Source organism: Fusarium vanettenii (assembly GCF_000151355.1).
Source record: "Fusarium vanettenii 77-13-4 chromosome 4 genomic scaffold NECHAsca_3_chr4_2_0, whole genome shotgun sequence".
NCBI lineage: Eukaryota > Fungi > Ascomycota > Sordariomycetes > Hypocreales > Nectriaceae > Fusarium > Fusarium vanettenii.
In genome coordinates, this window is record NW_003315879.1 from 2,086,243 (window position 1) to 2,102,451 (window position 16,209).

The 16,209-nt window shown below is 51.6% G+C and overlaps 5 protein-coding genes across 5 annotated transcripts; 1 reads left to right on the plus strand and 4 right to left on the minus strand.

Annotated features, from left to right (window-relative positions):
• Positions 1–92: 92 nt before the first annotated feature.
• On the minus strand, positions 93–3,796 carry PAFC2101 (RNA polymerase II-associated protein; the record flags this gene model as incomplete). Its single annotated transcript, XM_003052169.1, has 2 exons — positions 93–1,142; positions 1,196–3,796. 2 exons carry the CDS (start codon positions 3,794–3,796, stop codon positions 93–95), a joined length of 3,651 nt encoding a protein of 1,216 aa, XP_003052215.1.
• A 3,271-nt stretch (positions 3,797–7,067) lies between these two features.
• NECHADRAFT_79173 (uncharacterized protein) lies at positions 7,068–7,541 on the minus strand (the record flags this gene model as incomplete). Its single annotated transcript, XM_003052170.1, has 4 exons — positions 7,068–7,127; positions 7,174–7,226; positions 7,275–7,380; positions 7,431–7,541. 4 exons carry the CDS (start codon positions 7,539–7,541, stop codon positions 7,068–7,070), a joined length of 330 nt encoding a protein of 109 aa, XP_003052216.1.
• Positions 7,542–8,537: 996 nt separating this feature from the next.
• On the minus strand, positions 8,538–10,780 carry NECHADRAFT_79174 (uncharacterized protein; the record flags this gene model as incomplete). Its single annotated transcript, XM_003052171.1, has 6 exons — positions 8,538–8,556; positions 8,625–9,839; positions 9,894–9,976; positions 10,034–10,236; positions 10,291–10,484; positions 10,542–10,780. The coding sequence occupies 6 exons, from the start codon at positions 10,778–10,780 to the stop codon at positions 8,538–8,540; spliced, it is 1,953 nt and encodes a 650-aa protein (XP_003052217.1).
• A 339-nt stretch (positions 10,781–11,119) lies between these two features.
• On the minus strand, positions 11,120–11,798 carry NECHADRAFT_79175 (uncharacterized protein; the record flags this gene model as incomplete). Its single annotated transcript, XM_003052172.1, has 3 exons — positions 11,120–11,422; positions 11,483–11,566; positions 11,622–11,798. 3 exons carry the CDS (start codon positions 11,796–11,798, stop codon positions 11,120–11,122), a joined length of 564 nt encoding a protein of 187 aa, XP_003052218.1.
• A 451-nt stretch (positions 11,799–12,249) lies between these two features.
• Positions 12,250–13,647, plus strand: NECHADRAFT_79176 (uncharacterized protein; the record flags this gene model as incomplete). The annotated part of the gene is made up of 3 exons (XM_003051725.1): positions 12,250–12,497; positions 12,549–13,221; positions 13,297–13,647. 3 exons carry the CDS (start codon positions 12,250–12,252, stop codon positions 13,645–13,647), a joined length of 1,272 nt encoding a protein of 423 aa, XP_003051771.1.
• Between the last annotated feature and the right edge of the window lie 2,562 nt (positions 13,648–16,209).

Below are 16,209 nucleotides of genomic sequence, written 5' to 3' on the forward strand. Positions count from 1 at the left end.
CCAAACTGCACTGCACTGTAAAACTCCCAAATTTTTGTGTTAGGGCTTGGTAGGTAAAGGTCACATTCTGAGCATCCAACTTCTCTTGCCCCCTATTCTTCGTCATCGTCCGCATCTGCCATGCTCGTGTCCGCGCGACGAGGCTCTTCATCCTCATCACCAGACGCGCTCTTGGCTGGAGCAGGGACCTCCTCTTCCTCCTCGTCATCACTCTCGACGACACGTCCACGACGGGCTCGCTTGTGCTGTTGGCGCGGAGCGAGTTCCTCGTCATCGTCCTCATCGCCGGCCCCCTGGTTGGCCTCCTCGTCAACGTCCATCTTATCGTCGTCGACGGCCCTTTCGTCTGCCTCTGATAGAGGTGTCTCCTCTCTTTCCATATTTCTTTCAGCACGTTCGAGCGCGTCGTCGTCGTCTGAATCATCGCTGTTATACACCAACTCCTGGCTCTTATACTTCTGAGACTCCTTCTTCCCAAGACGGAGGCGCTTTTTGGGCTGAGTCTCCTCCTCCTCCTCTGACTCGTCATCTTGACGGTCTGCCTTCTTCTTCTTCTTTCCTCCTGATCGCTTCGGCCTGCTCTCGCCGGAAGCTCGGGGTGCAGTCTTGCGCTTCCGCTTGATCTTTTCTCCCGTTTCGCTGTCCGTCGTCATCTCAGCCTCCATGCGAGCACGCTCCTCTTCGGCTCGCTTCTCGGCCTGCAGTCTGTCTCGTGCAGCGATGGCTTCACGCTCCTTCTTGATCTTGTCTTGTCGCTCTTTCTCCTCTTCGAGCACCTTCTGGCGTTCTTCTTCACGGCGCTTAAGCTCCAATTCTCGTTGAGCCTTGGCTGCTTGGATCTTCTCCTTGTTCTTCTCCTCCCACTCCTTTTGCTTCCCGATGGCTCGCTCCAGTTGCTTACGCAATGTGTTGCGGGCCATGTTGGCACGCTGTTCGACATCGTGCTTGGGATAAGGAGTCTGAGGGTGAGTAGCAATCTCATCCAGTGATGTGATGGCAGCCTCAAGCCCTTCGGCGGCCTTCTCAAGCTGCTCTGCTGAGCGCTTGTTCTCTGGCAGATTTTGGATCATCGTGACGAGTTGAATCTGCACAAAAGCAACATTGAACTTGTAGTGAACCTGCTCAGGGGCAACTTCAAGGGCCTGTATCCCAAGATCAGTATGACAACGATTGGCATTGGCGAGTAAAAACGTACCTTCTGGGCGCATTCGAGCGCCTTGTTGTATGCATCGACGTCGCGCTCCGATCGGCCACGGTTCAACCAAGTTCGTCCCAGGCAAGCAAGGATCACAGGGTCATTAGCTTTGCCATCTCGCGAGAGGGCGATCTCGTAGTGCTCGATAGCCTTGGAGTACTGCCTCAGCTCGGCATAGATGTGGCCCAAGTTGACATATAGATGCGAATCCCTAAGGGTTTCCCGAACCTTGTTAAAGATGCCGAGTGCGGACTTGTAGTCCTTCTTGTCCTCCACGAGGGCAATGGCGATACCCTGTGCAGCATATGCGTTCTTTGGGTCCAGCGACAGAGCCTTCTCAAAGAACTCGACAGCCTTGCCATACGTTGCACTCCTCTTTTGCTTGTCTGATTCAGACTCGCGGCGCATCTCTCGGGCTTGGATCAGATACAGGTTGCCCATTCCCACCAGAGCATGTCGATCATGCTTGTCGTAGTTTTGAAGAGTGTGCTTGTAATGGCGGAATTCCGGGTCCTCGCCGATGTTGGAAGGGCGTTTCCTTGAGTGCACTCTGCCAAGATACCAGCCATAGAGGGCACGAACCTCGAGGTCGGTGTTGTTCTCCTGGTACAACTTGGCAACAGCATCAGGGCCTTCTTTATTGGGGTTCTTCCTGAGCTTGATGTAGGCCAGTCGTGCGCGAGCATCTGTGTAGTCGTCGTGGCGAGCCAAAAGTCCTTCATAAACCTCGACAGCCTTGTCCGTAAGTCCTCGTGACTCGTAGCTTCTGGCGAGGTTGAAGCTGATAGTGGACACAAGAGCATCCGTATCCATGTCAGGATCCTTCTCGCCAATCTTGATGCAAGCGCTCAAAGCAGCCTCAAACATATCACTGGCAAGCTCGTGTTTCTCAGCTTGCGAGTGGAAGCAGCCAATGTTGTTGAGCAGTTGAGGAGGCAGAGACTTGCGAAGAGCAGCCTTGATCTCGGCCTCGTCTGTTACATCTTCTGGGCGTTCTGAAGGAGGAACCTGGTCCAGCTCAAGTTGCTCCACCTGTTGCAAGCACTGCAGAGCCTTGTCAGGGTGATCTGTCTCGTACAGGCGTGCTAGATTCAGTAGGACTGATGCATCTGGCGCCAGTGTCTTCTTTGGGTCCTTCCATGCATTTCGGGCACCTTCAAGAAGAGTGATGGCCTTCTTGAGCTCGGCAGATTTATCTTCCTTGCTGTCGCTAACCTGGTTGGCGAAAACTTCCTCGGCATACAGAGTACCCAGAAGAATCATGGCCTCATGGTTCTTTGACTGCTGAATCATCTTCTCCAGACGGAGCTTGGCTTCTCCAAGGTCATTCTTCAAGACTGACAGCTGCGCGACTCCAAACTTGGCGGGAAGGTAACCGGTCTCTGTCCCTCCTCGCGCATCATCCGCACGACGGTAGTAATCGGTGGCACGCTCGGTGTTGCCGCTATAATGCTCCTTTCTGGCCAGAAGATACCAGCCATCACTAGCAATGGCGTTGACGTCCGTGTACTGGATGGCCTTGTGTGCGAGCTTGTCGGCATTGTCCCATGCCTTTCTCGAAAGGAAGTAGTTCGCAAAGGTAGAGCAGGTCAGAGGAAGGTCCTTGTCGAGCTTGAAGGACTTTTGCGTGTACTCGGTCATGGCCTTCTTGTAGAGCTTGAGGAATTCGTCGCTGTTAACGGGAACATGGCCGCTGGCGTCAAGATAGTACAATCCGAGGAGGATGTTGGCCACCTTAGAATTAGGGTTGATCTCCAGGCATCGCTCCCATGCCATCTTCGCGTCATCCTTGAAGCCAAGCTGCCAGAAGCAACAGCCAATGCCAATTCGGGGATCCGGGTCAACCAAATCTGGCATCTTGTGCAAAACATCTTGGTAAATCGCAAGCGAGTCGGGGTACTTGTGCATAGAAAACAGAGCCCGCGCTTTTCCCATCAAAGCCAGCATATTCTTTCCCTGCGAGACCCTGAGAGCATCGTCAAAAGACTTGACGGCAGTCTTCAAGAGCTCATGCTTCTCTGAACCAATACCACCAGCGGTCTTAGACGGGGCTTGCAGCGACGCTCTCAGGAGCAATAGAACACCTCTAGCGAGGAAAATGGGTGGGAATGATGGGTTCAGTCGGGCGGCGTCGTTCAGGGAAGATGTCGCGAGCTGGAGGTAGTACTCCTTGGTCTTGGCTTCGGATACTCGAGTGCCGTCGGGTGCAACTCGAGGCGCCTCTCGACTCTTCCACAGATACATCCAGCACAGACAGCAGATCATGCTAACCTTATCACGCGGGTTTGTGCTGTTGCTCTGGATGGCGCTTCCGCCTCGGAGGAGCATCTCGATGGCATGGTCGATCTTGTGTTGTTTGGCATATGCCAGAGCGACCGTCATCCAGTATGTCTTGGCGGCGCGTTCGTTTTCGAAAAGGGTACAGAGTTCGGTGGGATCATCGACCAGGTCCTCGAGATCGATCTCGACGGCTTCGTCCTCTTGGTCGCCTTGCACGGGGATGTCGATGGCGGAAGGGATGTCTGTGAATCGGGTGCTGACTGGGCCAGCAGGGGCGTCGCCGTTGACACCATTCGCGGTGCCATTCTGTTGCGTGGCCATGATTATCGAAGGAGTGTAAGGATGAAAAGGTGCTGTGTTCGTTGTGAAGCGAAAGCTTTCGGTGGAGGAACGCGTCGCTCGGAGCAGCTAGCAATGCGCCTCGAATTCAGGGACGATCAGCGCATCGGACGGTTCAGAAATCAGAGTGCATAATCAATCGCAGGAGTCGAGGGAGTATTTGCGTGGCTTGAGGCTGCGCCGGCGACGAGAAGGCGGAAAGATGATGGTCGCGCAAGGCGTTTGTCGTGTTAGTTTTGTTGCATCGCAACTGAAGCGAGAGAGAAACTGAGAACCTTGAGTTGCACCTCCGTGGCGGTACGTACTTGCGGGGCGGAAGGCGGATCGCTGATTGGTCATTAGCGGACAGTGGCACTCAGCTGGGCAAGAGCCCCTGTCCAACGCCGCTGCCTCTAGTTTCAACTTCAACCGTACATCCATTTCTACATGGACAAACCTTTACAGTAGCAAATCGTGCCAAAATCTTGATATATGTTGTTAATTCCGTTTTCAGTGATCTTTTTCTTGATTTTTTTTCTCCAGAGCCACTGATTACAGACACGTTGGCGAAGGTATATAGAAAAGTATACTTGGCACAACTCTCATTGCTCCAACTGCGAATAACCACAACATCTGGAGTTCTTGCGTCCTTCAGTGTAGAATATCCCAAGAACTTGTTTTCTAAACCTCAGAAGGAGTTTAGTTTTTTTTAAACGTTCTTAAGGTCATATATCTTCCACGAAAACCTCCCCCTTGACCGAGCTTGGTTGGTGGTCAGCGGGCTGTGGAGGACTACAGCAGCTTGAAATGGATTGCTATCACAAGAAGGGTCGGAAGGTATTCTTAGTACGCCTCAGCATAGATTATTTAGTACTCTGATTCTATTTTGGCGCACTTTTATGTCTCAATTCCCTTGCAACAGTCGGTACCAGACGGTTTATGCCCCCAAAGCGAGCTCAGTAGGTATCAGCTGGCAACCACCGTTCGCCAGTGGCAGCTTTCATGAAGAGCTTCAAGCTTCTTCCTTCTCTCTTCTCGACCCCGTTCGTCTTTTTTTTCATTTCTTCCTCCTTTCCAACATCTCGCGCACATCGACAAAAGACAGCTTCCCCTCACACCCGTAATGTCCTAACAGTTCGTTGAAGGCTTTCACATTCTCAGCTTCACTTTCCTATCGCGACCATAACTACCTCAACAGGCTGTATTTGCAGCAACAATGCCTCCAACCGGCGGGGCATGGGTCACGGCCTCACAGCATGTATCTTCCCTCGGTCCCCGCGATAACGAATGCTCAGGATGGAAATGCTTGACAGAGGCCGAGCAGTGCGGAATCATTTTCAGCATAGTCATCACCTCGATTGTTCTCATCCTTGCTTACATGTACTACCTTGGCAGGATTACTTCAGCCCATCAAGAAATCGTACTTGCCCGTCGCCGTCGTCGTCGACGCAGAGCACGTCTTGCGAGCATCTCGATGTCACAACTACCCGCCGTTCCGCAATATCCAAGCCAGTCTCAGCAGGTTGTCTACCAGCCGGTGTTTTATAGTCTGGGTAGCACCCCATTCTTGCCTCCACGAGCTCAAGTGCCTCCAGGGACGTCTCCTCTACAACCTGTTTCAATCATCTATCCAACACCACAAATTCCACCTCGCCAAACCTACGTTGCTGTTCCTCATATTCAGCAAGGGAGTCCACGAGGAAATCCACGGCGCAATCCCCGGGGGCGACCTACCCAACGCCGCCCGCCATCTGAGTCTTCATACCCTTCGCCTTCCCCATCTCAATCAGAAGGGTTGCCTCCTCGACAACCAACTTGGCGTCAGAGGCTCTGTCGAGCTTTCGGGCTCCCCGTGGGAAGAGCCTCAACGATAGCAAGCTCGACTCCGGGAACTCCTGTTAGATCCCGGTCTGCCTCAGCAGTTGGTCGCGAAAACACAAGACGCAGCTTATCTACGTCCCAGCGTGCTGAGCATAGTCACGTATCTCGCAAGAGCCAAGAATCTCGTCGGAGCCGCGGCCGCTCAGACAAGGTTCGTCACAGCAGCGACCATGATCGAGAGGATGAGCCGAGACCCGAGTCTCCTGATACCAATGTTGCAACAGTCCATAGCGACGATTATGAATTGGCTCCCATCCCAGGACCAGTTTCTGATGGATGTGGTCCTGTCAGAGATGAGCAATGGCCATTAACGGCAATGCCCCAAGGCAGGGAAGAGAAGGGCTCCAGCAGCTTGAGTAGCGACATCTATTCAGATGTAAGGCAGACCCTGCCGACAATTTCGTCGATTCGACCAGCTTTCGACACCAGAGTTAGGCCAGCTCATCTACCCGAAGAGTTGGGTGAGGCCTCTTACACGTCCATGTCTCGGCCAGGGACGCCGATTGTCAATGAGGACAGAGAGATGCGGGCTAGTATGTATCGAAACCACAGAGGTCGTGAAGACAAAAGGAAGCATTGGGAAAGGTGAGTTAAAGCTTCAGAGCCGACTTGGCGTACTCTGACTCCAAGCTCTAGGGTCGTCGACCCCAGCCAAATGACGGATGATGGTCCTGGGCCTCTACCACCTCGACGTATCCACCAAGGAGGGGGAAATTATTATGCGGTTTGACAGAGGTAACAGCGGATGCTGTGAAACGGAGCAGTGCTCGTGATCTTGGAGAATGTTTGCTAATAGGTGAGTTGTGAGAGTCATTTTGGTGGTCAAGAGGGTCAGAATGGTTGGGTGAGCAGATTAAGTCGAGGTTGGCTACGCATGGTGCGTCACGTACCCGGAGGCTTCAGAAAGACGGGGAGCAAGGGAGGGGAAATAAAGAGGTCGAGGATACCCTAGGGCGCCCACCAACCACCAATCGTTGTACTAGTCAGTCCAGTAGGAACTCAACTATTAGCCTTGATCGTCATGTTCCCATTGCTCTAGCTACTTCTCATAGACACTCGAGTCATGATCTTCTTCATTCCTCCATCTCATGAGTCCAGATGCATGCTGATTTGCGAATCAGCGAGTTCCACCTGTCGGCCAAGCTCAACCTGAGTGTGTTGCAGTTGTCCCTTGGTTGCTTCAAGCTCTTCCTGTAGCGTAGCAATACGCCGCTCGAGCTCCGCGATGCCACCTGGGTTGTCTGACATGGTGTGATTAGTCGCATCGAGCTTTTTGAAATTGGATTGAGCCTTAACAAGGGCTTGAGGCTGTACGCTGTTAATATACATTCATACCCACAAGTGTATCAATACTTACACGGTCCGAGGTTCCTCGCGCAACTGCGTTGGCTCTCTAGTCCAAAAACAGGGGCTGAAGACGAATAGCGGCGCGGCGCAGACTGATATCCATGATCTGTTCCGATTAGCACAGCCTAGTTAATACATTCATCAATACCTACCTCATTGCAGTCCTTATTCTTCAGAACGCAGGATGCACAGCGGCGGCTACCATCTATAGAGAAATTAGCCATCACAGTAATGTATGGCAGCGCACTCTTACAGTAGTAGCGACAAACATGATTGCCATCTGGACCGAGCGAGGTGCGTCTGTGGCTCATTGTGCGAGCACATTCGAGACATGGCGCCGATCGAGGCTCGCCTTGACGCTAGATCATAGTCAACAGAAACGCCCTTGAATCTCAATCATATATCTTACCTGAAGTATGAAGATATGTTCCTCTCCTTGGAACTCAAAAAGGCTTGAAAAGAATTCATCGCATTGAGGACTGCGGGTGCGGCCCTGGATGCCGGGAAGGCTGATGGACATGGCGACGATTAGATAGGCAGGTATGGTGTACCAACAAGGGGGATTGTGGGGGAAGAGAACCGCAAAAAATGCGATTGGTGGTGATGATGAGTGGAAGAGAAGAAAGAGCGACAAGGGTCCAGGTTTTAAATTTCTTATCTCAGCTCTTATCAGAAGAGATAAGATAAGGCCCTCCCCTTCTGATCTTATCAAATGGGATCCAGGAACGAGGGAGACAAGCAATACACACAGGTGGAAGGATAAGCCCACAATTCAACAGTTCCCTCCCTTTCATGGTGGACTAATGCTCTCTCGAATACGTCCAAGATTAGATGTGGTGAGTTTGTAAGATAAAATGATTAGATTGCCAGAGGTTGAGTTACTCTAGGTGGCTACGTATTGCATGATCCGCTCCATCCGGAGAGTCCCAAAATGTGTAACTGGGCCGGCCCTACATGACATATTAAACATGTACTTGGTGACAAAAAATCCATCCGATTCTGTTCCTGCCAAAGCACGAGTTATGGGAGTCAATTCTGCTCCAGGAGCAGATAATACTCTCCGTAGGCACCGTGTTCGTTTACTGCGTGTTCTCGATACTTTGCCCGCGAGTTGAAAATGACAGGGTACGTACAGTCGGGGTGTGAGCACCGCTGAGGCAAGAAAGGTGCATCTCGAGGAATCCGAGGTGGCATGTACTGGGCAACTTGTGAATCAGAGAAACCGTGGAGTTTTCTTAGATGTTTCTTCAGGCTCCATGGCGTTTGAAAAGTATATGATGCTTTTTCACAGGTTACCACAGGGCAGGTACGCGTAGGCCAGTTGCTATAGGTGTGGGTTTCTATAGCGTGATTGTCTAGAGCACGTTTTGAGTTGAAAATCTCCTGAGAAGTGCAGCCGTCGCGTCCACATTTCCTTGGGACAAAGAAGTGCTGATTGTTCATGTGGCTGCGTAAATGCTTCTGATCCTTGAAGGTAGTACCGCATTCAGAACAGGCGAAAGTCTGCAAAGCTTTTTTAGCGAGAGATGCTTGAACTGATGTGATGGTACATGTCGCATAGTGCGCAGCGGCATGAAAAGAGAATTTGAATGTCTTGTCACACCCAAGATGGGCATTAGGGCAAGAATACCGAAACTGGGATGCTTCGTCACGGGAAGTGTGGCCTGTAAAGGAGCGACGCTGGCTATAATTCTCGAAGCTTCGTGGGTCGACCTTCATGACGTTGATACGGGAGAAGAATCTGACAAAGGTCGCAGAATCGGACACGATGGTGCTGCAATTGGCTGGCAGGGTATCATCTGCAGGATTTGACAAAGAGACGTGCGCAAGGAGCTTCTCGTTGGCTGGGATATCCGCATCGAAGAGTGCGTCATGAAGGCTCCGAAGGGCTGGGTCAATCGGCGTATCGTCATCTAGAATATCCTCTAGCGAGTCGGTAGAGAGCGAGGGGCACGGCTGAACGGGTTGCTGGTGCTTTATCCGCTCCTCACTCTCGGCAGCCAGACTGCCGTTGATATTGTGGTCAGATGCCTGCTTCTCGACAGGGTTCTCTTGCACCACCAAATGCGAATCCTCGGGGTGAGAAGATGAGATGGGCTCGTCGTGACGGGCTCTTTTGTCGGCGATCCAATTACTCCAGTCATCGTTAGCAGCGCGCTTGGAAGCCGCCCGTCTGCCAGAGTTGGTTGTGGGATCGAGCGAGTGACGAGCACAAACTTCTTCGATAGCAGCAGCTGAGCGTCTCGTAGTCTTCTTGTATCCTTCAATGGCAACGTCAAGTTGGATTCCCGCGCCAGGCAACGTATTGGGGGATGTTTGAAGTCGCGCCCCCCAGACATCTGTACCGACGTGGCCAACATATTCTTGCGTGATTCCACGGTCTTTGGAACTTGCAGAGTGCTGGAGAATAAGCCGAGCATTTTCCATGTTGGTGCCGGGCAGCGATGGCAAATGGGCAGCTTCTCTTGCAGATCCTCTGCGAATATCATGAGTGACGGGCTGAGCAAGAAGTCCCATCCGCTGGGCGCCGTGAGATAGGATCAGTTGGCCCACATTGGTGCCAGCAGGTTTTTCCCAATCGAATTGTTTGACGCCCCCGCTCTCCTTCGCACAGAAGACTGGAAAATCAGGACGGGTCCAGGACAGAGTGGAGGATGGGGTTCTTCGGAGAGCGTCGATGAGATCTTCCCAGCTCGAATGTGAAACAGCGCCGATACGCATGGCCCAAATCATCAGGAGCTTGATGACACAGCAGACGTTAAGGTTTGGATCCATGACTTCGGCAATCTCGACAATCTGATTCTTCTGGGGGTCGAGTCTGGCGCAAAACTAATCAACACAGCTCGCTATCAGTCAGATATTGGGAACTTACTTGTATCCCTTCAAAGCTCTCAGCGTGATAAGAGCCCGAAGCCTGTCCTGACCGCCGTCCTTCACCATTTTGATCTTGATGTCCTTGTACAGAAGGCAAGCTGTATTGTCATAACACTTCGACCGCATGATTTCACCTACTCGGCAGCCCAGCGCAGACTGCAGAGAAAGAAAGAGCACACTGTAGATGGTACTGTCCCAGGAGAAGGCGCCATTCTGAATCGAATCACACAGGAGGGCAACATTCATTTTGCGTATGATGTCCCATGTGATCCACATCTTCTCGCTGCGACCCCGCTCCTTGGTGAGAATCCCATCTTTAAGCATCTGTTTCAAGGCAGAGTCTATGCGAATACTCCGTTAGTGTTTGAACGCATTTGTCTAACAAGGGGACATACCAAGTCTAGACCGACCATGGGCATCGAGACGAAATGAAGGGTACGTGAATACAGAGTATTTGACGATACAGAGGAGTGCGCTGGTCATGGTGCTGTACGCGATGGCGCTCTTGTTGGGGTTGATGGACTTCATGTGATGAGGTATAGTCGTAATAAAACGCTCAAGGTCATCAATGTTTGGAACTTGTTGGGCCCTAGGGGTATAGTGTCAGATGTGCATTATGCGACAGTGATCAGAGGAGTTAACGTACCTGTTACGAAGAGTGTTTTCACGAAAGAATTCGAATCTTCTCTGCCATAGTGTCTGAATGACAGCCGTACTGGGCGCGCCGGACTGCAGAGTCAATGACTTCTTCTTGAGCTTAGATGTCTTTCGATCTTCCTGCGCGGAGCGAAGCATGGAATCCAGAGATGCTTGGCCCGCGGTAGCGAAGGGATCTGGGGCGGGCTCATCGGGCTCCAGGTCGGAGGAGTTGTAGTCAGAATCCATCGTATCATGCATGGAGTACGAATGACCTCCTGGAAGTGTGTTGGAGAGATGAGACTCTTCTCAAAACAAAAACCAGAGGGACAAATGGAGGAGTAGACGCAGAGAAGACATTGTGAAGACCTTTGTCGGACAGGTGCCTGGGAGCACCTTCCTCCCACAGGAGAAATGAGGACGGGAAGGAGTGAACCGGCTCAGCGCGCTGACTGCGCTGAAGACATCGACAGGGCCAGGTCACGGGAAGCAGCATTACGAAAGGAAGGTGCGCTTGCAGCATATTTGGTCTACCTACCTACTTAGGTGGGCAGAAAAGGGGTTCCTGACGGGGGCCATCATGATGTCTTAATCGGAGTCTAAATCGATGCCAAGGTCTCTGTCGGGAGTGGCTTCTGGAGAGGAGGTGTCGGAGTCAGACGTGTCGGACATTGGGATATCTTCAGAGCCGGATGCGAAAGAGGCTTCAGATCCTGTAGGCTCAGGTTCGTTGCCCTCGTCGTCAAGAAACTCGAGATCCTCGGCATTGGGTAGTTCGTCGTCAATAGAACGTACAGACATGCCATCGGAATCTTGCTCGTCACCGGCGCTGGCTGGTCCAGGAGCTTGGTGGTGTTCTTGCTGGGCCTCATTGTGAGATCTCTTTGGAACCTATGTAGGGAGGTAGTGTTAGAGTGCATAATGCAATTGTAAGCTAAGAAGGATACCTACCTTGATCTTGATGATTCTCCTAGGGCGAGGGGGAGTAGGTATCTCCTCATTGTAGCTGATTACCTTTCCCTTGGCTTTTCGTCGCTAAAGGTAAGCATTAGATAAGAATCATTCGTGATACCTGCCAGAGTTAACTTACCGCTACATGGCGTTGTGTTGTAGCTTCTTGCGTTGATTCTTGGCTCAATTCGTGAGCCACTTTTGCCTCCCAATCCCTATCATCTTGCTTAAGTTTCTGCTTAGCGAGCTTCTCGAGTTGTTCCCAGGACTCAAGCCCTAGCTCCATCAAGTACTTTTTTCCCCAGACAGGCGGCATCGCGTAAACATATGAGATATATGTAGAGAGTCGAATGAGGTTGTGTGAGGTACAGGCAACCCGTGACTTGAGTCGCTGGTGATGTTTTGGATGACGTCTCACGAATGGATAATGCGACACAGAGCGTAGAAGGGAGGGGGAGAGAGTCACTTAACGACTAGAAGAATGAGGAGTGGAAGGCAAATGGTGATGCATTGTCCAAATATTACACATGTGATCAAACACCGTGGCAATGTTTACACATGCTCTCTGAACGTACATTTTCTCTATGAAAATAGGCGGTGGTCAATGCTTGTGATGTGTGTTGACTCGTTATGCAGTGAGTGGCAATGATTCACTGTCAACAACTGGCTGCCTTTTCCTCTGCCAAAAAAAAAAAAAGAGGCGCCTCAACATCACTCTTCTCTTTGCCTTCTATCAACCTTACACTCGGCATCGCACATGCTACGCCATGGCAAAGCGCAAACTCACTTTCCACGAGCTCCCACAGGATTGCTATAATGCGATCGCAGGCTTCACTGATGGCGCTTCTCTAGATAGCCTCACACGAGCCTCCAAGAGGTATTACGATGCTTTTGCGCAGAGCAACTTCGAAGAAATCCGCTTCGATGACACGCAAGGATACCTTTCTTGCAAGCTCAGAGCGTTTCTGCTTCTCAAGACGAATACCAACATGAATCAAATCCGCCAGCATATTCGGTAGGTCTTGTTTCATCGCGCAGGATGCGACATTGCTAATAATCTATCCAGTGTTGCTACCATCAATCTGAGGTATACTCACCTGGACTCGTCGATGGCGGGAGATTATCCTCTTGCCAACGATGAAGAGGACGAACATCTGGTCTCGCGAATCGTCGATGCGCTAACTCGAATGACTGCCCTCCAAAACCTCACCTTGGATCTCGAGGGATTCTCTGCCCAGCAATCTCTCTCGTTCAGTGTGCAACTGGGACCGACGAGAAGATGGGACATCATACACACACTCAGGCTGAATGCCCCCTCCGTTGACGGCCCCCCAGCGATCGACATCCGGCCGGTAGGCGTCCGCCTTCCCCCGCCACAACCGTGGGAAGACAACTACAATCTCCCGCCAGGAGTCTTCTCGGCCGTTTTGGACCACTGTGACGCCAAGGTCCTCAAAGCCATACACCTGTATAAGTGGTATGGCTCTCGCGAGTATGACGCGGTAAAGAGAAAGTACAGAGATCGGACGGGAGATGATCCGCATAATCCCCCTTCACGCCAACTCCACAAGTTGCATTTGTACCACGACCACCCAAAGTCAGCATACCACAAATGCACACCTACCTTCGACGTAGATGTGCTCGACAGCATCATCGAAGATTTCCCTTATCTCCAGTGGCTCATCCTGTCTGAAAAGCCATACACCATCAGAGGCGTTTCGAGAGATCGTCGAGGGATTGTACGTATTTTCTCATCCTGCCAGCGGTGCCTGGCGCTGTATCCGCTCCATGTGAATTTAGCTAACCGTACCTAGCTCTCCAAGGCAGAGACTCTGGCCCAGAGAGTACAGTCTTCTAGACTCAAAAGACTCGCCTTTGATCTCCGACGAACGCGGTTCCATGGCAGAGTCATTCGCAAAGACTTCGCTGCAGCCTTTGTTGAAGAGGGTCCTCGTGAAATTTCCGAAGAGGAGGTTGATGACTGGTATTCCACCTTGATTCGTCTCATGTTCGAACATGCTCCTCGGCTGGAACAGCTCGTCATCTTTGACAACTTTCCCATCTATCACATTGGCACAAGATCAAGCTCAGGTCCAATGCTAGTCCGCCGCGAGACGCTGGTTGGGACAAAGCACTCATCTGCATTCCCCCGTGGGCTGATGTGAACGGACCTGGTTCTATTCTGCGAGGTAGTCAACAAATCCACCCAGACGACGTCACGACTTCATGATAAGCGCATTGTGCATTGGGATCATTCAAGCAGTCAGGGCCAGTCATATGGAGGGGACTCATGTTGCTATGTTTTAACCTAGGCTAGATATGTTACGGCTGTGATCTCTTAGGTCACGGAAAGCTAGGTAGATAAAATGGTTGAAGCGCGGGCCTATCTGCAGTCGCATTGCCTCCTGTTACTCTACTCTCCTCTGGGTTGTTCCTACGTGCGCGTGGTAGTTTAGTATACGCCGCGCAAAACCAGGTGCACGCATGGCAGCACCCGTGGACGCCCGTGCGCGACGCGCGACCTGACCTTAGCAGCAGCGCCCAAATGCAGCTACGGCTAATGGCGCGGACCAGCTCCCGTTCCCGTTTGCCGCCTGGAGCTGTCCTGGGCATGCTGGCGCATTTTTAGTGGATCCCGCCAACAAGGTCCTTTGTCGAGCTGATCCATTTGTTGGATAATTGCATGTCAACCTTATCAAGAGCTGTTCTCATCTCTCAACTGGCCATCATCCACGTCATTCCTGGGTCAGTCAATATGCACCCTTTGTAAATGGCATCTGGAAGGATTCGAGAATACTCGCTTCAAGCCTTTACCTGAAACAGTGGCTAGTTGCATTCTCCGAATACTTGGACGTCGGTCATTTATCTGTGACAGTCGCCCACCAAAACGCTGATGCATTGCGACGAGGAAAGGACCAGGCTTGGGCCGCTATCTGGCAACATTTGGTGTCTTTTAATCCTTTAATTTTAAGGTGCCGTTTTTATATATGTGCATTTGGCTGCATGTCAAACATAGCTGCAATGCAACTAACAACGTTGAGTGCCGAGATTCGCTGCATCGAGATGACAACTGCCAATGCAAGTATCAACCACCAAGTGTCATTCTGCAGGTGGCGTTGACATTGGACCCTCAAACTACAATAAACCATCTTGTCGATGAATGGGTGACAAAGCCAACGTAACCGTTCATCCAAGAGTAAAGCACCCAATGTAGCCAACATTGCGGACCTGGGAGGCCACTTGATGTGCAAAAGGAGCCAGTCATACTTTGCACATCCAAGAGAACTCCCTCCTCGACCTAGCAATCTTCAAGCTGCTTCTCCTGAGTATCAATGACCACGGAGACACGCACATACACAACAGATACATGTGTCGTGGAGACATGGTGATACTCGACTCGTCCCATCACGACCGTTGACGTACCACCAAGATCATGTTTGCCTCATTTCACCGCCGGCCGACACGGACACACAGCCTCTCCTTTCTGTAACTCGGCCCTGGAACTTTCTCCCTCCCCCTCCGACAGTTTCGGCATGGGAGGCGCAATTTGGGACAAGATCTCTTGTGGCACAAGTTTGGCCGCGTCGTTTGCCGTCGGTCGAATCATTTCTCTGCCCCGAGATGGAAAGGACGGAGCCATGTGCTGCATCTGCCTTGTGCTCGCCTATGAAAGGGGACATTTCCCGTCGGTGGAGGTGGTATATGGTGTTGCGTTTGTCTGGTCTGCTGGAGTGTCCTGGCTGACTGGCCGCCAAGTACAAGTTGAACCGTTCCTCCTCTTGAAGAGAGCACGTATTTCTCCCGTTTCCTCCTCTTCCATTTACGGTATCTTGACTCTAGTCGTTCACTTTATCTCCCTGTCGTCGGTTGATAAGCTGTTGCTGCCAAGTGACGACGAGAACTTACCACATTGACTGCAATAGCATCCAGTGTAAGTCCGGGTTCTCATATTTATCTCGCCCTAGACCCTCGAATCTCTATCGATCTGAGCCTCTAGCATCAAGAGTATTTACAGGAACCTATACTTCCCTTTATTTGCCCCTCTTTTGGGGCACCCGTCTACGGCGACGATGCCCCTCAACATCTGGCTCACATCTGCCGGCCCTGACACTGGCCGCCAGCTGCCAACCGGCCGACAGCAATATTTTCCAGCTCTTGCCCTTATTTATAGCCCTCTCGATGAATCACTGCCCTAATCTTTCATTATTTTCCTTGTTGCCTGAGCAAACGCCCATCGCCTTTGTTTATCTGCACTTGAATCACCACCACAGCTCCTTCCCTCGCTCTATTTCTTTCCTTCCTCCATCGCTCATTTTCACCTCGCTTCACCACCGCCCTCGTTACTCCAACGCCTGATCCTCGCTGATCTTTAAGCCAACAGACGCTTCATGCTTTCTAGCCAATAGGTATGTGCTCATCTGCGCTTTCCTACCTCTTGATCATCCTCATCTCCTCCGTCTGCGCCTCGGGGCTGCCCGCCCAGAGAAACATCGCAGGCACACCAAGAAAACATCACGGCACGTCATGAAATGAGCGGAAATACCTTTCTGACCGTCGCAGCAGTAACGCTCGTTACCACCTGTATTCAGCTATCGCACCGATCCAAGTATGTCGTCGTTCTCATCTCTTGCGCTCGCTCCAACTGACCCCTTGCCCAGTGGCAACTGTTATCGATACCGAGAAGGGCGAGGAGACTCCCCGAGTGTCCAAATTCGACAAGCTCAATG